This window comes from Carcharhinus amblyrhynchos, chromosome 31 (genome assembly GCF_965287045.1).
Source record: "Carcharhinus amblyrhynchos chromosome 31, sCarAmb.v2.hapA, whole genome shotgun sequence".
Taxonomy (NCBI): Eukaryota; Metazoa; Chordata; class Chondrichthyes; order Carcharhiniformes; family Carcharhinidae; genus Carcharhinus; species Carcharhinus amblyrhynchos.
Window position 1 is genome coordinate 8,899,759 of NC_137354.1, and position 16,495 is coordinate 8,916,253.

Below are 16,495 nucleotides of genomic sequence, written 5' to 3' on the forward strand. Positions count from 1 at the left end.
TCTCCCAACATACGCACACACATCCCCACACCCACACTTCTCCCAACATACGCACACACATCCCCACACCCACACTTCTCCCAACTTACACACACACATCCCCACACCCACACTTCTCCCAACATACACACACACATCCCCACACCCACACTTCTCCCAACTTACACACACATCTCCACACCCACACTTCTCCCAACATACACACACATCTCCACACCCACACTTCTCCCAACATACACACACACATCCCCACACCCACACTTCTCCCAACATACGCACACACATCCCCACTTCCCCACACCCACACTTCTCCCAACACACACACACATCCTTCCCCACACATACATCCTTCCCCCTCCCCCCCCGCACCCACCCACCCACACACACGCACACCCCCACCCACCCCACCCTTCCCCGCCCACCCACACACCCCCACCCCCACCCACACACCCTTCCCCACACACACACACACACACACACACTTCAATTGGCATGGCTACAAATAAACGTGTGAAGATAATTTCCATTTTATTTTTAAGAGCTGCTGAAGAGCCAAGCAGCACAGACACAAAAATCCAGTCGAGAGAAGGCAGATCTGTCTGAGGAATAGGCTTTCTTTCACACATCTTGTTTGGCAGATCTGTCATTTCTAGGGACAGGATTATCGGAGGATCACACAGCACAGAAGGTGACCATTTGGCCCATTGAGCTTGTGCTGCATCTCAGAGAACTTTCCAATTAGTGATACACCGCTCGCTGCAGCATTGCCCTGAACTTTCTCTCTCCATGGAGTATTCATCCAATTCCCCTTTGGGCATTTCTACTGAATCTGATTCCGTTACCCTTCAGGCAGCACATTCCAGATCACAACAACTCACTTGTAAAAAATACTCACATCCCCCTCTCACTCCTTTTGTCAATTACCATAAATCTGAATTTTCATAGAATCCCGATAATGCAGGAGGAGACCATTCAGCCCATCGAGCCTGTATCAATAACAATCCCACCTAACCCCGTAGCCCCATGTATTTACCCTGTTAATCCCCCTGACACTAAGGGGTAATTTAACATGGCCAATCAACCTAGCCCGCACATCTTTGGAGTGTGGGAGGAAACAGGAGCGTCCGGAGGAAATCCATGCAGACATGGGGAGAATGTGCAGACTCCATCCAGAGACAGTCACCCAAGGTCAGAATTGAACCCCAGTCCCTGGCGCTGTGACGCAGTAGTGCTAACCACTGGGCCACCATGCTGCCCAGATTTTAATTTAAACTTTTGTTTCATGGGATAAGAGGGTCGCTGGCAAGGCCAGCATTTGCTGCCCTGCAGCGGTTCACTAGGCCATTTCAGAGGGCAATCAAGAATAGAACACATTGGGCAGCATGGCAGCAATGCTGCCTCACAATGCCAGGGACCCTGATTTAATTCCCGCCTCGGGTGGCTGTCGCTGTGGAGTTTGCACATTCTCCCCATGTCTGCGTGGGTTTCCTCCAGCTGCTCCGGTTTCCACCTACACTCCAAAGATGTGCAGGTTAGGTGGATTGGCCATGATAAATTGCCCCTTAGTGTCCCAAGATGTGTAGGTTAGGAATATTAGCGGGGTAAATACTTGGCTTTACAGGGATAGAGCCCGGGTAGGATTGTTGTCAGTGCAGGCTCGATGGGCCAAACGGCCTCCTTCAGCACTGTAGGGATTCATTGATTCATTGCTGTGGCTCGGGAGTCACATGTAGGTCAGACCAGCTAAGGACGGCAGATTTCCTTCCCTAAAAGGACATTAGTGAACCAGATGGGTTTTTACAACAATGGCAGATAGTTTCATGGTCACCATTGGCAGCAGGGTGGCACAATGGTTAGCACTGCTGCCTCACAGCGCCAGGGATCTAGGTTCGATTCCCAGCTTGGGTCTCTGTCCGTGTAGAGTTTGCACATTCTTCCTGTTTCTGTGTGGGTTTCCTCTGGGTGTGGCACAATCCTAAAGGCCTGCTGGTTAGGTGCATTGGCCGTGCTAAATTCTCCCTCCTTGTACATAAGAACATAAGAACATAAGAAATAGGAGCAGGAGTAGGCCATCCAGCCCTTCGAGCCTGCCCCGCCATTCAATAAGATCATGGCTGATCTGTCGCTGCTCAGTTCCACTTTCCCGCCCTCTCCCCATAACCCTTAATCCCCTCTCTTATCAAAAACCCATCAACCCGCGTCTTAAAAATATTTAGCGAGGCAGCCTCCACCACTTCAACGGGCAGAGAATTCCAGAGATTCACCACCCTTTGAGTGAAGAAGTTCCTCCTCAACTCCGTTCTAAACCGCCCCCTTTTTATCTTGAGGCTGTGCCCCCTAATCCTATTATCTTTTTTGAGCGGGAAGAGTCTTTCCACCTCTATCCTATCCATCCCATTCATCATCTTATACGTCTCAATGAGATCTCCCCTCATTCTTCTAAACTCTAACGAGTACAAGCCCAGTTTATTCAGCCTCTCCTCATAGCTCAACCCCCTCAACTCCGGTATCAGCCTAGTAAACCTCCTCTGCACTCCCTCCAAGGCCAAAATATCTTTGCGCAGGTGCGGCGCCCAAAAATGCACACAGTACTCCAGTTGCGGCCTCACCAATGCCCTATACAGCTGCAGCAAGACCTCCCTACTTTTATATTCAATCCCCCTCGCTATGAAGGCCAGCATCCCATTCGCCTTCCTGACCACCTGCTGCACCTGCAAGCTGGGTTTTTGCGACTCATGCACAAGGACCCCGAGGTCCCTCTGCACCGTCGCCTGCTGCAGTTTTTCGCCTCGTAAGTAATAGTCCTTCCTACCATTTTTCCTACCAAAGTGGACCACCTCACACTTGCCAACATTAAATTCCATTTGCCATTTCCTGGCCCATTCACCCAGCCTATCTAGATCCTTCTGCAGACTCTCCACACCCTCCGCACAATTTGCCGTTCCCCCAATCTTGGTGTCATCAGCAAATTTCGACACTCTACACTCGGTTCCCTCCTCCAGATCATCTATATAAATGGTAAAAAGCTGAGGCCCCAGCACCGACCCCTGGGGCACTCCACTAGTCACCATCCGCCAATCCGAATAGCACCCGTTGACCCCCACTCTCTGCCTCCTATTTGACAACCAATCCTCTATCCACGCTAATGTACCCGAATTGCTAATTGTACCCGAACAGGCGCCAGAGTGTGGCAACTAGGGGATTCTCACAGTAACTTCACTGCAAAGTAAGCCTATTTGTGACCCTAATAAATAAACTTCATTACTGAGACTAGCTTTTATATTCCAGATTTCACAGAATCACAGAATACTACAGCGCGGAAGAGGCCATTCAGCCCATTGAGTCTGTACCAATGCATGAAAGGCCCTGACCTGCCCACCTTAATTCCACCTGCCAGCACTTGGCCCATAGCCTTGACTGTTATGATGCACCAAGTTCTCATCCAGATATTTTTTAAAGGATGTGAGGCATTCCGCCTCCACCACCCTCCCAGGCAGCGCATTCCAGACCCTCACCACCTTCTGGGTTAAAAAGCTTTTCCTCAAATTCCCCCCAAAACCTCCCACCCAAATTACTAACTGAATCTAAATTCAACTGGTTGCACAGGCACAATGGGCCGAATCGTCTTCTTCTATGGGCGGCACGGTAGCACAGTGGTTAGCACTGCTGCTTCACAGCTCCAGGGACCTGGGTTCGATTCCCGGCTTGGGCCACTGTCTGTTTGCACATTCTTCCAGTGTCAGCATGGGTTTCCTCCGGGTGCTCCAGTTCCCTCCCACAGTCCAAAGATGTGCGGGTTGGGTTAATTGGCCATGCTACATGGCCCCTTAGTGTCCTGGGATGCGTAGGTTAGAGGTGTTAGTGGGTAATATGTAGGGATGTGGGGATAGGGCCTGGGTGGGATTGTGGTCGGTGCAGACTCGACAGGCTGAATGGCCTCTTTCTGCACTGTAGGGTTTCTATGACTCTATGCCGTATCTCTCAGTGATTCTACCAAGGTTAGGAAGATTGAGGTAAACCTATATATAAGCTCTGGCTTGAAGTTTCTATACTGAGCTGGCACCAGGATTAGAAATATTAGGAGTATTTGTCATGTAGCATTATAATTGATATTGCAGTTTATAAAGTGGAGCTTTATGTTTGTGCATGCGATGCGGTTTTTCCTGATTTATTTCTTCTCTTTGTGCATCAGGTTGCTATACATCTATAAAATTAAAAATTGTATTTCCTCGTGCTGGGAAATTCTAGTCGCCTTTCCTTTCTAATGGAACAATTAAACGTTCTTTTCTTACAAAGCAAAAACCCCTTGCACTCCCAGCTGTGTACCACCCCCAAATCCTCTAAGCCACATGTATAAACACAGCGCCGAGATTGAGTTTGGTTTCTATGGCTACTGATTAAATCCCTTTTTGTTCTGCTCGAATTATTATGAGGGTTTTTTTTTAGTACTTGTTCTCTTGCCATTCTTCAGCCAACGGCACAGTTTGTAGACTTCAAGAAAACGCATCAATAACATCTCCCCGTTAATGTTTAACAGTCATGAATTAAGGAGGCAAAAACATTTTTTTTAAGCAAAAGAAAGCCACGTAGCAAAATTCTGCGCTTGCTGGAATCCTGGAGATGCTTGCAGCATCTCAGAGATGGGTGAAACGTTTTGTTTGATTATCTCCCCATTTGAAGAATCTTGCTGCTTTTCTGGTACAAAGATCAACTTTCAAACAATATCTGTCGGGTGGGGGCAAAAAAAGTGGGTTGACCTCAGATGGTACAAGCAATTGAGCCCTTTTACGTCATTTAGATACTGATAAATGTGCAGACTTTTTGTTGAGCTGTTTTTATACACCGAAATCTAAATTTTCATGGAATTGTAGATCCCTACGGTGTACAAGGAGGCCATTCAGCCCATCGAGCCTGCACCGACAACAATCCCACCTAGGCCCCCTCCCCCATAATCCCATGTATGTACCTGCTAGTCACCCTGACGCTAAGTGGCAATTTAGCATGGCCAATCAACCTAAGCCGCACATCTTTGGATTGTGGAAGGAAACTGGAGCACCCGGAGGGAAACCCACGCAGGCACGGGGAGAACATTTCTAGATTTTAATTTTTTTTTGTGGGATGTGGGTGTCGCTGGCAAGGCCAGCATTTGTTGCCCATCACTAAATGCCTAAGAGGTTCGCTTGGTCATTTCCATGGGCAGTTACAAGTCAACCACATTGGACAGCATGGTGGCACTGCTGCCTCACAGTAGGAAGTCTCACAACACCAGGTTAAAGTCCAACAGGTTTATTTTGTAACAAAAGCCACTAGCTTTCGGAGCGCTGCCCCTTCATCAGGTGAGTGGGAGTTCAGTTCACAAACAGGGCATATAAAGACACAAACTCAATTTACAAAATAATGGTTGGAATGCGAGTCTTTATAGGTAATCAAGTCTTAAAGGTACAGACAGTGTGAGTGAAGAGTGGGCTAAGCGCAGGTTAAAGAGATGTGTATTGTCTCCAGAAAGGCAGTTAGTGAGATTTTGCAAGCCTGGGGGTTACAGATCATGTGACACGAACACATGTCACAGGGACCCAGGTTCAATTTGGCCTGCTTTGTCCTGAATGGTGCTGATTTTCTTGAGTGTCGTTGGAGCTCCACTCATCCAGGCAGGTGGACAGTAATCCATTACACTCCTAACTTGCACATTAGAGGTAGTGGAGAGTGTGATGGAATCTCAAACCTCAACATGTTTGAGAGACAAAACACTTCTTTGGGTTTAACTCATGGGATAATGGAATCTTTCTGGTAGACTATTTATTTCACATCATTTATTCCAAATATTCAGGAGCAAAATCATGCAAGCACCGATAATAGGCCTTTGCAACTGGAATTCCCTCCTTCCTGATAGGATATAGATGCTGAGGATCCACTGCAGCATTCAAGACTGAGATTGCTTGAGTTTTTAGGGGGCAAGAGGAATTAAGGGTACGGTAGGAGAACACAGTTGAGGTACAACTCAGCAATGATCTAATTGAATGGTACAGCAGATCAATATTGAGAGCGGCACGGTGGCACAGTGGTTAGCACTGCTGCCTCACAGCACCAGGGACCCGGGTTCGATTCCCAGCTTGGGTCACTGTCTGTGTGGAGTTTGCACATTCTCCCCATGTCTGTACGGGTTTCCTCCGGGTGCTCCAGTTTCCTCCCGAGGTCCAAAGATATGCCGGTTGGCCATGCTAAATTGCCCCTTAGTGTCAGAGGGACTAGCTAGAGTAAATACATGGGGTTATGGGGATAGGGTGGGATTGTGCTCGGCGCAGATTTGATGAGTCAAATGGCCTTCTGCATTGTAGAATTCAACTTTATTGACGTAAGAACAGAAGAGGCTATTCAGTCCTTTGAACCAGTTATTGGATTAGACCAGAGCTGACTTGAATCTCAGGGGATGACTTGCCTACTCCTGCACTCCTCCCTCTCCCTCTCTCTCTTTCCCCCTCTTTATCAGACCTGCTTTGTCCCCAATAGTACTGCAGCCATAAGGATGAACTAAATGGTTGGAAACTCATGGTGTGACATGAACCCACTATGACTTTGCTGGAAGGCGAATACAATGCAAGGAGCTTCTTGTCAGAAGTAAGCTTCCTGACAAAGCAATGGAGAAAGGCAGATGTCCACCTTTGAAGTGAATTTCAAAGATGTATGGATGTGATTCACACTTCGAGACCTGAAGACTTTGCAAAGTGGATCTGACCAAGTAACAGGGAAGAAAACATTGTGTTTGAACACACTTGATTAAAGCAAACAACCTTTTTTCGCACCCCTCCGCCCCCATGAGGGACAACTCCTAATATACATAGTAGAAAGAAGGAACATTAGCAAAAATCGTTTTGTGCCCAGCGTGTTTGCAAAGCTGGCAACACCTGCATAACATACTAGACTGCCAAAATCCTTCTAATAATTCATCCATTTCAGGTAATGGACAAAGGACAGAGGTGGAGAATTTTTTTTTATTCGGGGAGTTAAAATGTGCAAAGCAGTGACTGAAAGGATTGAAACTGCTTCGATCACCCTCAGTGGACTGGAAATGGGTGGCACAGTGGTTAGCGCTGCTGCCTCACAGAGCCAGAGACCTGGGTTCAATCCCCGGCTTGGGTCACTGTCTAGTGCGAAGTCTGCACGTTCTCCCCATGTGGGTTTCCTCCGGGTGCTCCGGTTTCTTCCCACGGTCCAAAAGACGTGCTGGTTAGGTGCACTGGCCGTGCTAAATTCTCTCTCAGTGTACCCAAACAGGCACCGGAGTGTGGTGACTCGGGGATTTTCACAGCAACTTCATTGCAGTGATAACGTAAACCGACTTGTGACACTAATAAATAAACTTTAATGGAGAGCTTTTGGGGAAAGGGGTGGGGTGGGGTGGGGCGAGGGTGGGTCTAATTGAATAACTCTTTCAAGGAGGCAATGAATGTGCCAATTAGCCTTCTGTGCTGCTTTCATTTCCAGATCTGTTGACAAATTTGTATACTTTGGGCCAATAATATCTTGGGTCTGGGTCACACCAAGTGATTTAATCACTTGAAAAAAAAAGTTAAGATTTCCAAGGGTGTAATATTTACCAGAATTTCAAAATGAAGACTATAATAAAGAAAGCAGTAACAAGGAGCTAATGCTGCTCTAAGTTAACAATTCTCAAAATACTCTTCCCATTATAACAAACAGGAATTACAGCCCAATTTAAAGTAACTCGTGCTACATCTCTACACGGGCTACACTGCGTCAAACTCCAGTCAGTTAACCTGAAGTCAACCAAAGAGCTGTGTTTGCCTGTTCCTTCCTCTGCCTACCCTCCATTGGCATTGCTCACCATTAGCCTGGAGCCCTTTAAGGCCAGCTCCATCTTGAACACTACTGAAGGGCCTAAGCTTAGTAACAGACTGGTAGCCAAACTGCCTGGTTGGGGAACGGAACGGAGTCTCACAAACATGGATGTAAAAAAAAACACAGCACGAATAGAGTGTTTTTCTATTTTATGTTACAGCTGTGCAAAATTTTAGTTAGGTCGCATTTGGAATATTGGGTGCAGTTCTGGTTGCCACACGACTGGATGCTTTGGAGAGGGCGCAAAGAAGGTTTAGCTGAATGTTGCCTGGTCTGGGGGGTTTTATATACAAGGAGAGGCTGGATAAACTCACTGGGAAGACAGAGGCTGAGGGGCAAACCTGATATAAGCCTACAAAATGTAGACTATGTACTTTTGGCACCTTCATGCACTAAGACTTCATAGATAACAGATATGGTTCTCTGCTACTAAACTGGGCAGCAATTTAGCCCCATCGAATTGTCTCCATTTAAACTTACTACAATTACTTCAAAACATTCTGCACGTGGGGAAACAATTTGTGGCACTGAGGCAGAAAGAAAAATCAAAATCAACTACCTTCACATCTCACGTGGCAGTGACAGTAACTCTGACAGGCTGTCACCAACCCTGCTCACTTGGACACCATCGTACTCCAATGATATCTCATTAAAAAGACCCTGAGGATTAGAATCTTAGAATCAGCAAATCGCCGCAAGTTGCCGTTCGATCTATCGGGCTCTTTGAAAGGCCTGTCAAATTTAGTCTCACTTTTCCTCGACCCAACAAATTCATCCTCACTGAAAACACGTCCGTCTGCCTTTTGAAATTCGTTATGGGATCAGCTTCCCCGAACCTTTCAGGTCATGAGTTCCAGATCCTAACAACTCGCCATGTCAAATCCTTGTCCTCATTTCCCCCTTTTGCTAATTGTTTTAAATCGACAACCACTGGTTACCAGTGCAGAGAGTAATCATAGTAATCATAGAAATCCTACAGTGCAGAAAGAGGCCATTCGGCCCATCGAGTCTGCGCCAGCCACAATCCCACCCAGGCCCTACTCCCATATCCCAACATATTTATCCGCTCATCTCTGTAACCTACACATCTCAGGACCCTAAGGAGCAATTTTAGCACGGTCAATCAACCTAACCCACACATCTTTGAAGTACAGTCCCTCATTCAACAACGGCCTATTATCTTCATCCTCCAAGCCTCCTGTGACCGAGGAAATGGCTCCAGTCACTAAGTTTGTTCCTGGAACTTTTGTCCCACCTTGTGATTGGCACCACGGTTTGCAATTGCTGCGGATTTTTAAGGAATGGGGAAATACTTGTCCAAGGAGGAATATTGCGAAAGTCGACACTGCCCTCTTTCGACCCGAGTCCATAATTATTACATATAATTACCGTGATGCAGAAGGATCACGTGGTCAGCCTTGAAGACTTAACAAGGGGAGCTCTCTATTGAAGGTTTGAGTTGACAAATATGAAAGTGGCCAAGTTATGTTACAGCTGTATAAAACTTTATTTAGCCCACACTTGGAATATTGCGGGCAGTTCTGGTCACCACTGCCAGACACTGATGCTTTAGAGAGGGTGCAAAGGAGGTTTGTCAGGATGTAGCCTGGTCTGGAGGGTTTTACGTATGAAGAGAGGTTGGATAAACTCGGATTGTTTTCGCTGGAGAGATAGAGGCTGAGGGGCAGCCTGATAAAACTCTACATAATTATGAGAGGCACAGATAGGGTGGATAGTCAGAGGCTTTTTCCCAGGGTGGAAGGGTTTGACTACAAGAGAGCACAAGTTTAAGGTGAGAAGTGGTAGGTTTAGGAGTGACTTGTGGGGAAAGTTTTTCCCACAGAGGGTGGTGGGTGCCTGGAGTGCACTGCCAATGGAGGTGGTGGAAACAGGCACATTGGCAACATTCAAGATAGACACATAAATGGGAAGCAAACAGAGGGATAGAAGCCATGCATTGGTGCAGGCTTTGTGGGCTGAAGGGCCTGATCCTGTGCTGTATGATTCTGTCTCCCCAGGGCAGCACACACCCAATATACATATATCACAACAACAACTTTTGATCTGTAATGCAAACTAACCTAAGCACTGTGTCATGACTGGATGGTCATTCTCTCATCCAATCATTGAAGATTTTAATTATTTTGCTATCACTATGTTGTCTCCTATGATTGAGAACATGCGCACACACCCCCCTACACAAACACACACCCCCCTACACACACACACCCCCCTACACACACACACACCCACCCCCTACACACACACACACCCGTGAATTCTGTGCCACAGTGCTGCCAATCCCATTTATTTGTGATCAAAATATTTTTTCAACTAAGCAGCGACAGGGGCTGTGCATTAAGTTAGCAGTGAAGGACAACTGAGGAAGATGGTGTCCATAGCCTCAAGGCGGGTTTCTTTGGACAGGGAGTGCGGTGAGAAGTGGGGGGCGGGTTTGATCACTTCAGGAATTGGGCAGATTCACTGGGCCTTTCTCCCACACGCTCTGGTGATGCATATCACAAGAAGATGATGCCCGCAGGCACAACAAAACTGGACAACCTTTATCTCAGCTGAATAAACCAGAACCTAGTCCTTGCAGCAATATAAAGCTCAAGATTCTAGAATACAATGCATCGGCCCATTGATTCTGCACTGACCACAATCCCACCCAGGCCCTATCCCCATAACCCCCTGACACCAGTCCCTCCGATACTAAGGGGCAATTTAGCATAGCCAATCCACCTAAACCGGCACATCTTTGGACTGTGGGAGGAAACTGGAGCACCCAGAGGAAACCCACGCAGACATGGGGAGAATGTGCAAACTCCACACAGACAGTGACCCGAGCCAGGAATCGAACCTGGGTCCCTGGCACCGTGAGGCAGCCGTGCTAACCACCGTGCCACCTGCTCAGCTTTCATTGTTTCCCACAATATCTAGTCTGCACTTGGCAGCTTCTTGTGGTTGCCTGAAATAATTAATATTAAAATTATTTATTAATTTTATAATTGCTGCTTTTCACTCATCACAAAGTTAATGAGGCACCACAGAGGTCAGATTTAAGAGCCTTTCTCCTTCTGCCCATTTTAAGAGTGACAGAATAAATTTAATTATCCTTTTTAAAACAAAGCTAGGACAGGGAAGAAGTTTGAAAGAAGTAAGGCGCCTGGTGCATTGGGAGGAGTTAGGCTATCTCCTGAGAGAGAACAACTGCGGCCTTTAGCTAGGCCTTTCTTACACATCTTCCAATAGCCAGTTCTAGAGTGTCCTTGTCTGAGATGGCTGTTTGCCACCTGGGCAGCCTTCTTAGCTGGACATGGTGCATTGTATGGGTTGAAAGAATACACAGTTTTATTCTGAAAGAATATGACAGAGGGATGTAAAGAATAAAACACTCCCAAGATCAATACCATAAGCACAAAGATTTCACCTCACAGAATAGAATCATAGAATCCCAACAGTGCAGAAGGTGGCCATTCGGCCCATCGAGCCTGCACCAACTACAATCCCGCTCAGGTCCTTTCCCCATAACCCCATATATTTACCCAACTAATTCCCCTGACACTAAGGAGCAATTTAGCATGGCCAACCAACCTAACCCACACGTCTTTGGACTGTGGGTGGAAACTGGAGCACCCGGAGAAAACCCAGGCAGACATGGGGAGAATGTGCACAGTCACCCGAGCCAGTAATTAAACCGGGTTCCTAGTGCTTGAGGCAGCAGTGTTAACCGCTGTGCCACCGTGCACCACGTTCCCGATTAATCCTTCTGTCTGATGGTGCATCCATGGCCAGCGAAGTTGACCAATCAATCTTACCTCGCGTCGTAGAAATAGGAAATACCGGATAAACTCAGCAGGTGCGGCAGCATCTGTGGAGGGAGTTAGTGTTTCGAATCCTGTCCAAATTGTAGACGGTGACACTGTCCTGAAGAGGATTCCTATTGGATTCGAATTGTTAACTCTGCTTCTCCCTCCATGGATCTGCCAGACCCTGCTGAGTTTTTCCAGCATTTTCCATCTTTACCTCAGATCCCCAGCATCTGCAGTGTTCTGCTTTTATTGGCTTTATGTCACATTGGCAAAATGGTGTCTCTTGCTGGGAGCAACTGAGGTTGAGGGGGGGATTTGAGAGAGGTGAGAGAGACCGGGACAGGTTTGGATAAGGTGCAGTAAGAAGTCTCACAGCACCAGGTTAAAGTCCAACAGGTTTATTTGGAACTGCGAGCCTTCAGAGCTCCTTCATCAGGTGAGGCAGCTGATGAAGGAGCGGCACTTCGAAAAGTTTGTGATTCCAAATAAACCTGTTGAACTTTAACCTGGTGTTGTGAGACTTCTTACCATGCCCACCCCAGTCCAGCGTCAGCCTCATCACCTCTTTGATAAGTTAGACAGATACAAAAAGCTCCTATTACTGATGGTACAAGACCAAGCAAACTCGACAATTTAAGGTTTCGGGCAAGAGATTAAGGGGGGAATTTGAGAACTACTTTATGCAACAAATAGTGATGACCTGGACCTCATGGCCCACGAAGGTGGTGGAATCGGAAACAATCAATTATTTCAAAAGGAAATTAGGTCAAAGGTAATAAGCTTGCAGAGCCACGGGGATAGGGCAGGGGAGCGGGAATGACTGGATTGTTCCACAGAGAGCTGGCATAGACTTGATGGAACGAATGGCCACCTCTGTGCCGCAATCACTCTAGGTTTCCAGTTTATTTTTTAAATGTGCATGTTGTGGCAAATAAAGACTCCCTTTTTTCCCCACCTACTCCCCTAGTTTATCCCTCTTAATAGGCAAAGCTTCTCTTGTGTGGGTGTCTTTACATGGCTGGTTTTTTCAAGCAAGGACAACACGTGCAAGAAGAGCTTGCTGGAGGTTCTCCCCATTGAAATACACCTGGTCACACCTCAGTGGATCAGTGTGGCTCAGGAGTAGGGTCCCCAACCATCTGGGATTGCCCTGGAGTGTCAAGAAGTTAAAATGTTTGCAAACAATGAAGGGAAAAATCTCAGGACGGTCTCCCCGTGGGTTTCCTCCAAGTGTTCCAGTTTTTGCCAATCATCCAAAGATGTTAGGTGGATTAGCCATGCTAAATTGCCCCTTGGTGGCCACATTGGTGCAGGTAAAGGGGATTGGCCATGCTAAATTGCCCTTTGGTGTCCAAAGATGTGCTAGTTAGGTGGATTGACTATGCCAAACTGCCCTAGTGTCCAAAGATATGCAGGTTGTGGGATTGGCCATACTAAATTGCCCCCCAGTGTCCAAACATGTACTGGTTAGGTGGGTTGGACATGCCAAACTGTCCCTTTGTGTCCCAAGATGTGTAGGTTGGATGGATTAGTCTTGGTAAATATATGGGGTTTTGGGGATAGGGCCTGGGTAAGATGTCTTTTGGAGAGTCTGTGAAGATTCGAAGGGCCAAATGGTCTCCTACTGTAGGGATTCTATGATTGGGAGTGATTTTCTTTCAGGTTTCTTTGCACAACCTATGTTTTAAAAAGAATGGAGTTGGGGAAACAGGACTGCTTGACTGATGACCAAGAATCAACCAATCAGAAAAGGAAGAGCCTCTTTGCTTTCTGATTGGTGTTGGGATACGATGTATCACAAAGGTGGCCAATGGTAAGAGTGTGGGGGTGGTCAGTCAGCGGCAGGACGTCACAGGATCAAACCTCCAAAAATATGCTCAACCAGAAGTGGCAGCCATACTGACAGGGCTGTGGAACGTACTTACACTCTGCCAGCCTCACACTGAATTCTGCCCTTCGACAACTGACAGGAATACCAGGTGTGGAGAAACATAGATAGCCGTACCTCTGAGTTCCAGGCATGACCTTTTCAAAAGAGCAACCTTGACAAGTAGTAGGCCATCCAGCCCTTTGTCATCACAGAAGTTCACAACATGGAAACAGGCCCTTCAGCCCAACTTGTCCATGCCGCCCCGTTCTATTCTCAAGCCTGCTCCGCCATTCATTTTGATCATGGCCGATCCTTGAAGGAGGGCTATTTAAATATTGGAGAAAGACCACTTTGTGTGTAGCACGTAACGAAGAGGCAACATGTACGACAAAGCGTTGCGCCAACTTTCAACCTCCAATTTGAGCCAATCTTTGCACTTCACAGTGAACCAGCTCATCAGACATTTACCTCGGTTTGGAAAGTTTGATGTCGCCATCAAATTGTCTTCACTTCCTGTTTAGCTCGCATCAATAACAAAAGGAAAGACATCGTTCGAGCCCAACCTCCTGTTTTGGCTACCTACCTTGCATCTGCTTCACTGTAGTATTCCCTGGCAACAATGTCTTCAAAAAGCTCTCCCCCGGTGACCCTACAAATTAAAATCAAAACACAGACGTTAAAGGTGGAAAGCAGTAATCAGAGGTGCCCGGTGATTATACCTGGCTAGTCGCACTGGTAGAGATCCTTCCCACACACTCTCAATTGTCTCTCGAGCTCTCCGAAGCAATTATCTGGCTGGCTTCAGCCGTCTCGTTAATCAAGCATTCGTGGCAAGGATCACCAACTTCCTCAGCTTATTCAGCCCCAGTCACTCATAGCCGAGTGCCAGGCGAGATGTATTTTCTGCAGCAATATTACTGATTGCTCTCAAGGCCAAGGTAAAATAGGGTTTCAATGCTCAATCATGTCTCATAATAATTTAGAGAATTGAAGTTCGCCTCGACAAAATCACTTCACTGAACATTATGTGCACTCTATTACAACAAGCGAATCACAAGCTAGCACAGCCTTTGTATTCGTAAGGATGAGAACATATTATTCATTAGATATACACACACACACACACACACACACACACACACACACACACACACACACACACACACAAAGAAATCCTTCTCAGATTCATAGTTTGTTACGGAAAACACTGGGCATTAAAAAAAAGGTTAGCCAAGTGATAGGGAACAAGGGGAGTGTTGGACAGGGAAGATGTATAGTGGGGGTTCCCAGGGAACAGCACCGACATTAACACTTTGATTTGATATTGTCGTATGTATTAGCATACAGTGGAAAGTATTGTTTCTTGTGCACTATACAGGCAAAGCGTACCATTCACAGAGAAGGAAAGGAGAAAGTGCAGAATGTGGTGTTAAGTCATAGCTAGGGTGTAGAGAGAGATCAACTTAATGCAAAGTAGGTCCATTCAAAAGTCTGATGGCAGCAGGGAAGAAGCTGTTCTTGGTACGTGACCTCAGACTTTTATCTTTTTCCTGACGGGAGGAGGTGAAAGAGAGAATGTCTGGGGTGCATGGGGTCTTTAATTATGCTGGCTGCTTTGCCGAGGCAGCGGGAAGTGTAGACGGAGTGAATGGTTGCGAAGTTGGTGAATGGTTGCGCCGGGGCACAACTTCAAAATTTGCAGCTGACACACATTTGGAAGTGTTGGGGAACTGGGAGGAGGATGGTGAGAAGACTTCAAGAGGACATAGACAACTTAATGGACATGGACAGATGTAATTAAACATATGGACCTGCACATTGGTGATACGTAAAGAAAAATGAAACATAAGAACATAAGAAATAGGAGCAGGAGTAGGCCATCTAGCCCCTCGAGCCTGCCCCGCCATTCAATAAGATCATGGCTGATCTGTTGTGGCTCAGTTCCACTTTCCCGCCCTCTCCCCATAACCCTTAATCCCCTCTCTTATCAAGAACCCATCAACCCGCTTCTTAAAAATATTTAGCGAGGCAGCCTCCACCACTTCAACGGGCAGAGAATTCCAGAGATTCACCACCCTTTGAGTGAAGAAGTTCCTCCTCAACTCCGTTCTAAACCGCCTCCCCTTTATCTTGAGGCTGTGCCCCCTAGTCCTACTGTCTTTTTTGAGCGGGAAGAGTCTCTCCACCTCTATCCTATCCAACCCATTCATCATCTTATACGTCTCAATGAGATCTCCCCTCATTCTTCTAAACTCCAACGAGTACAAGCCTAGTTTATTCAGCCTCTCCTCATAGCTCAATCCCCTCAACTCCGGTATCAGCCTAGTAAACCTCCTCTGCACTCCCTCCAGGGCCAAAATATCCTTGCGCAGGTGCGGCGCCCAAAACTGCACACAGTACTCCAGCTGCGGCCTCACCAATGCCCTGTACAGCTGCAGCAAGACCTCCCTACTTTTATATTCAATCCCCCTCGCTATGAAGGCCAGCATCCCATTCGCCTTCCTGACCACCTGCTGCACCTGCAAGCTGGGTTTTTGCGACTCATGCACAAGGACCCCGAGGTCCCTCTGCACCGTCGCCTGCTGCAGTTTTTCGCCACGTAAGTAATAGTCCTTCCTACCATTCTTCCTACCAAAGTGGACCACCTCACACTTGCCAACATTAAATTCCATTTGCCATTTCCTGGCCCATTCGCCCAGCCTATCTAGATCCTTCTGAAGACTCTCCACACCCTCCGCACAATTTGCCTTTCCCCCAATCTTGGTGTCATCAGCAAATTTCGACACCCTGCACTCGGTTCCCTCCTCCAGATCATCTATATAAATGGTAAATAGCTGAGGCCCCAGCACCGACCCCTGGGGCACCCCACTAGTCACCAACCGCCAATCCGAATAGCACCCATTGACCCCCACTCTCTGCCTCCTATTTGACAACCAATCCTCTATCCACGCTA

At 47.0% G+C, this 16,495-nt stretch overlaps 1 protein-coding gene across 5 annotated transcripts in view; it reads right to left on the reverse strand.

Annotated features, from left to right (window-relative positions):
- Positions 1-16,495, reverse strand: part of camk2g2 (calcium/calmodulin-dependent protein kinase (CaM kinase) II gamma 2) — a 409,466-nt gene that overhangs the window by 130,952 nt on the left and 262,019 nt on the right. For all 5 annotated transcript variants that reach the window (XM_080215915.1, XM_080215910.1, XM_080215911.1 and 2 more), the window contains exon 5: positions 14,126-14,191. In XM_080215915.1, coding sequence (XP_080072041.1) covers positions 14,126-14,191 — 66 coding nt within the window. The remainder of the gene's footprint in view (positions 1-14,125; positions 14,192-16,495) is intronic.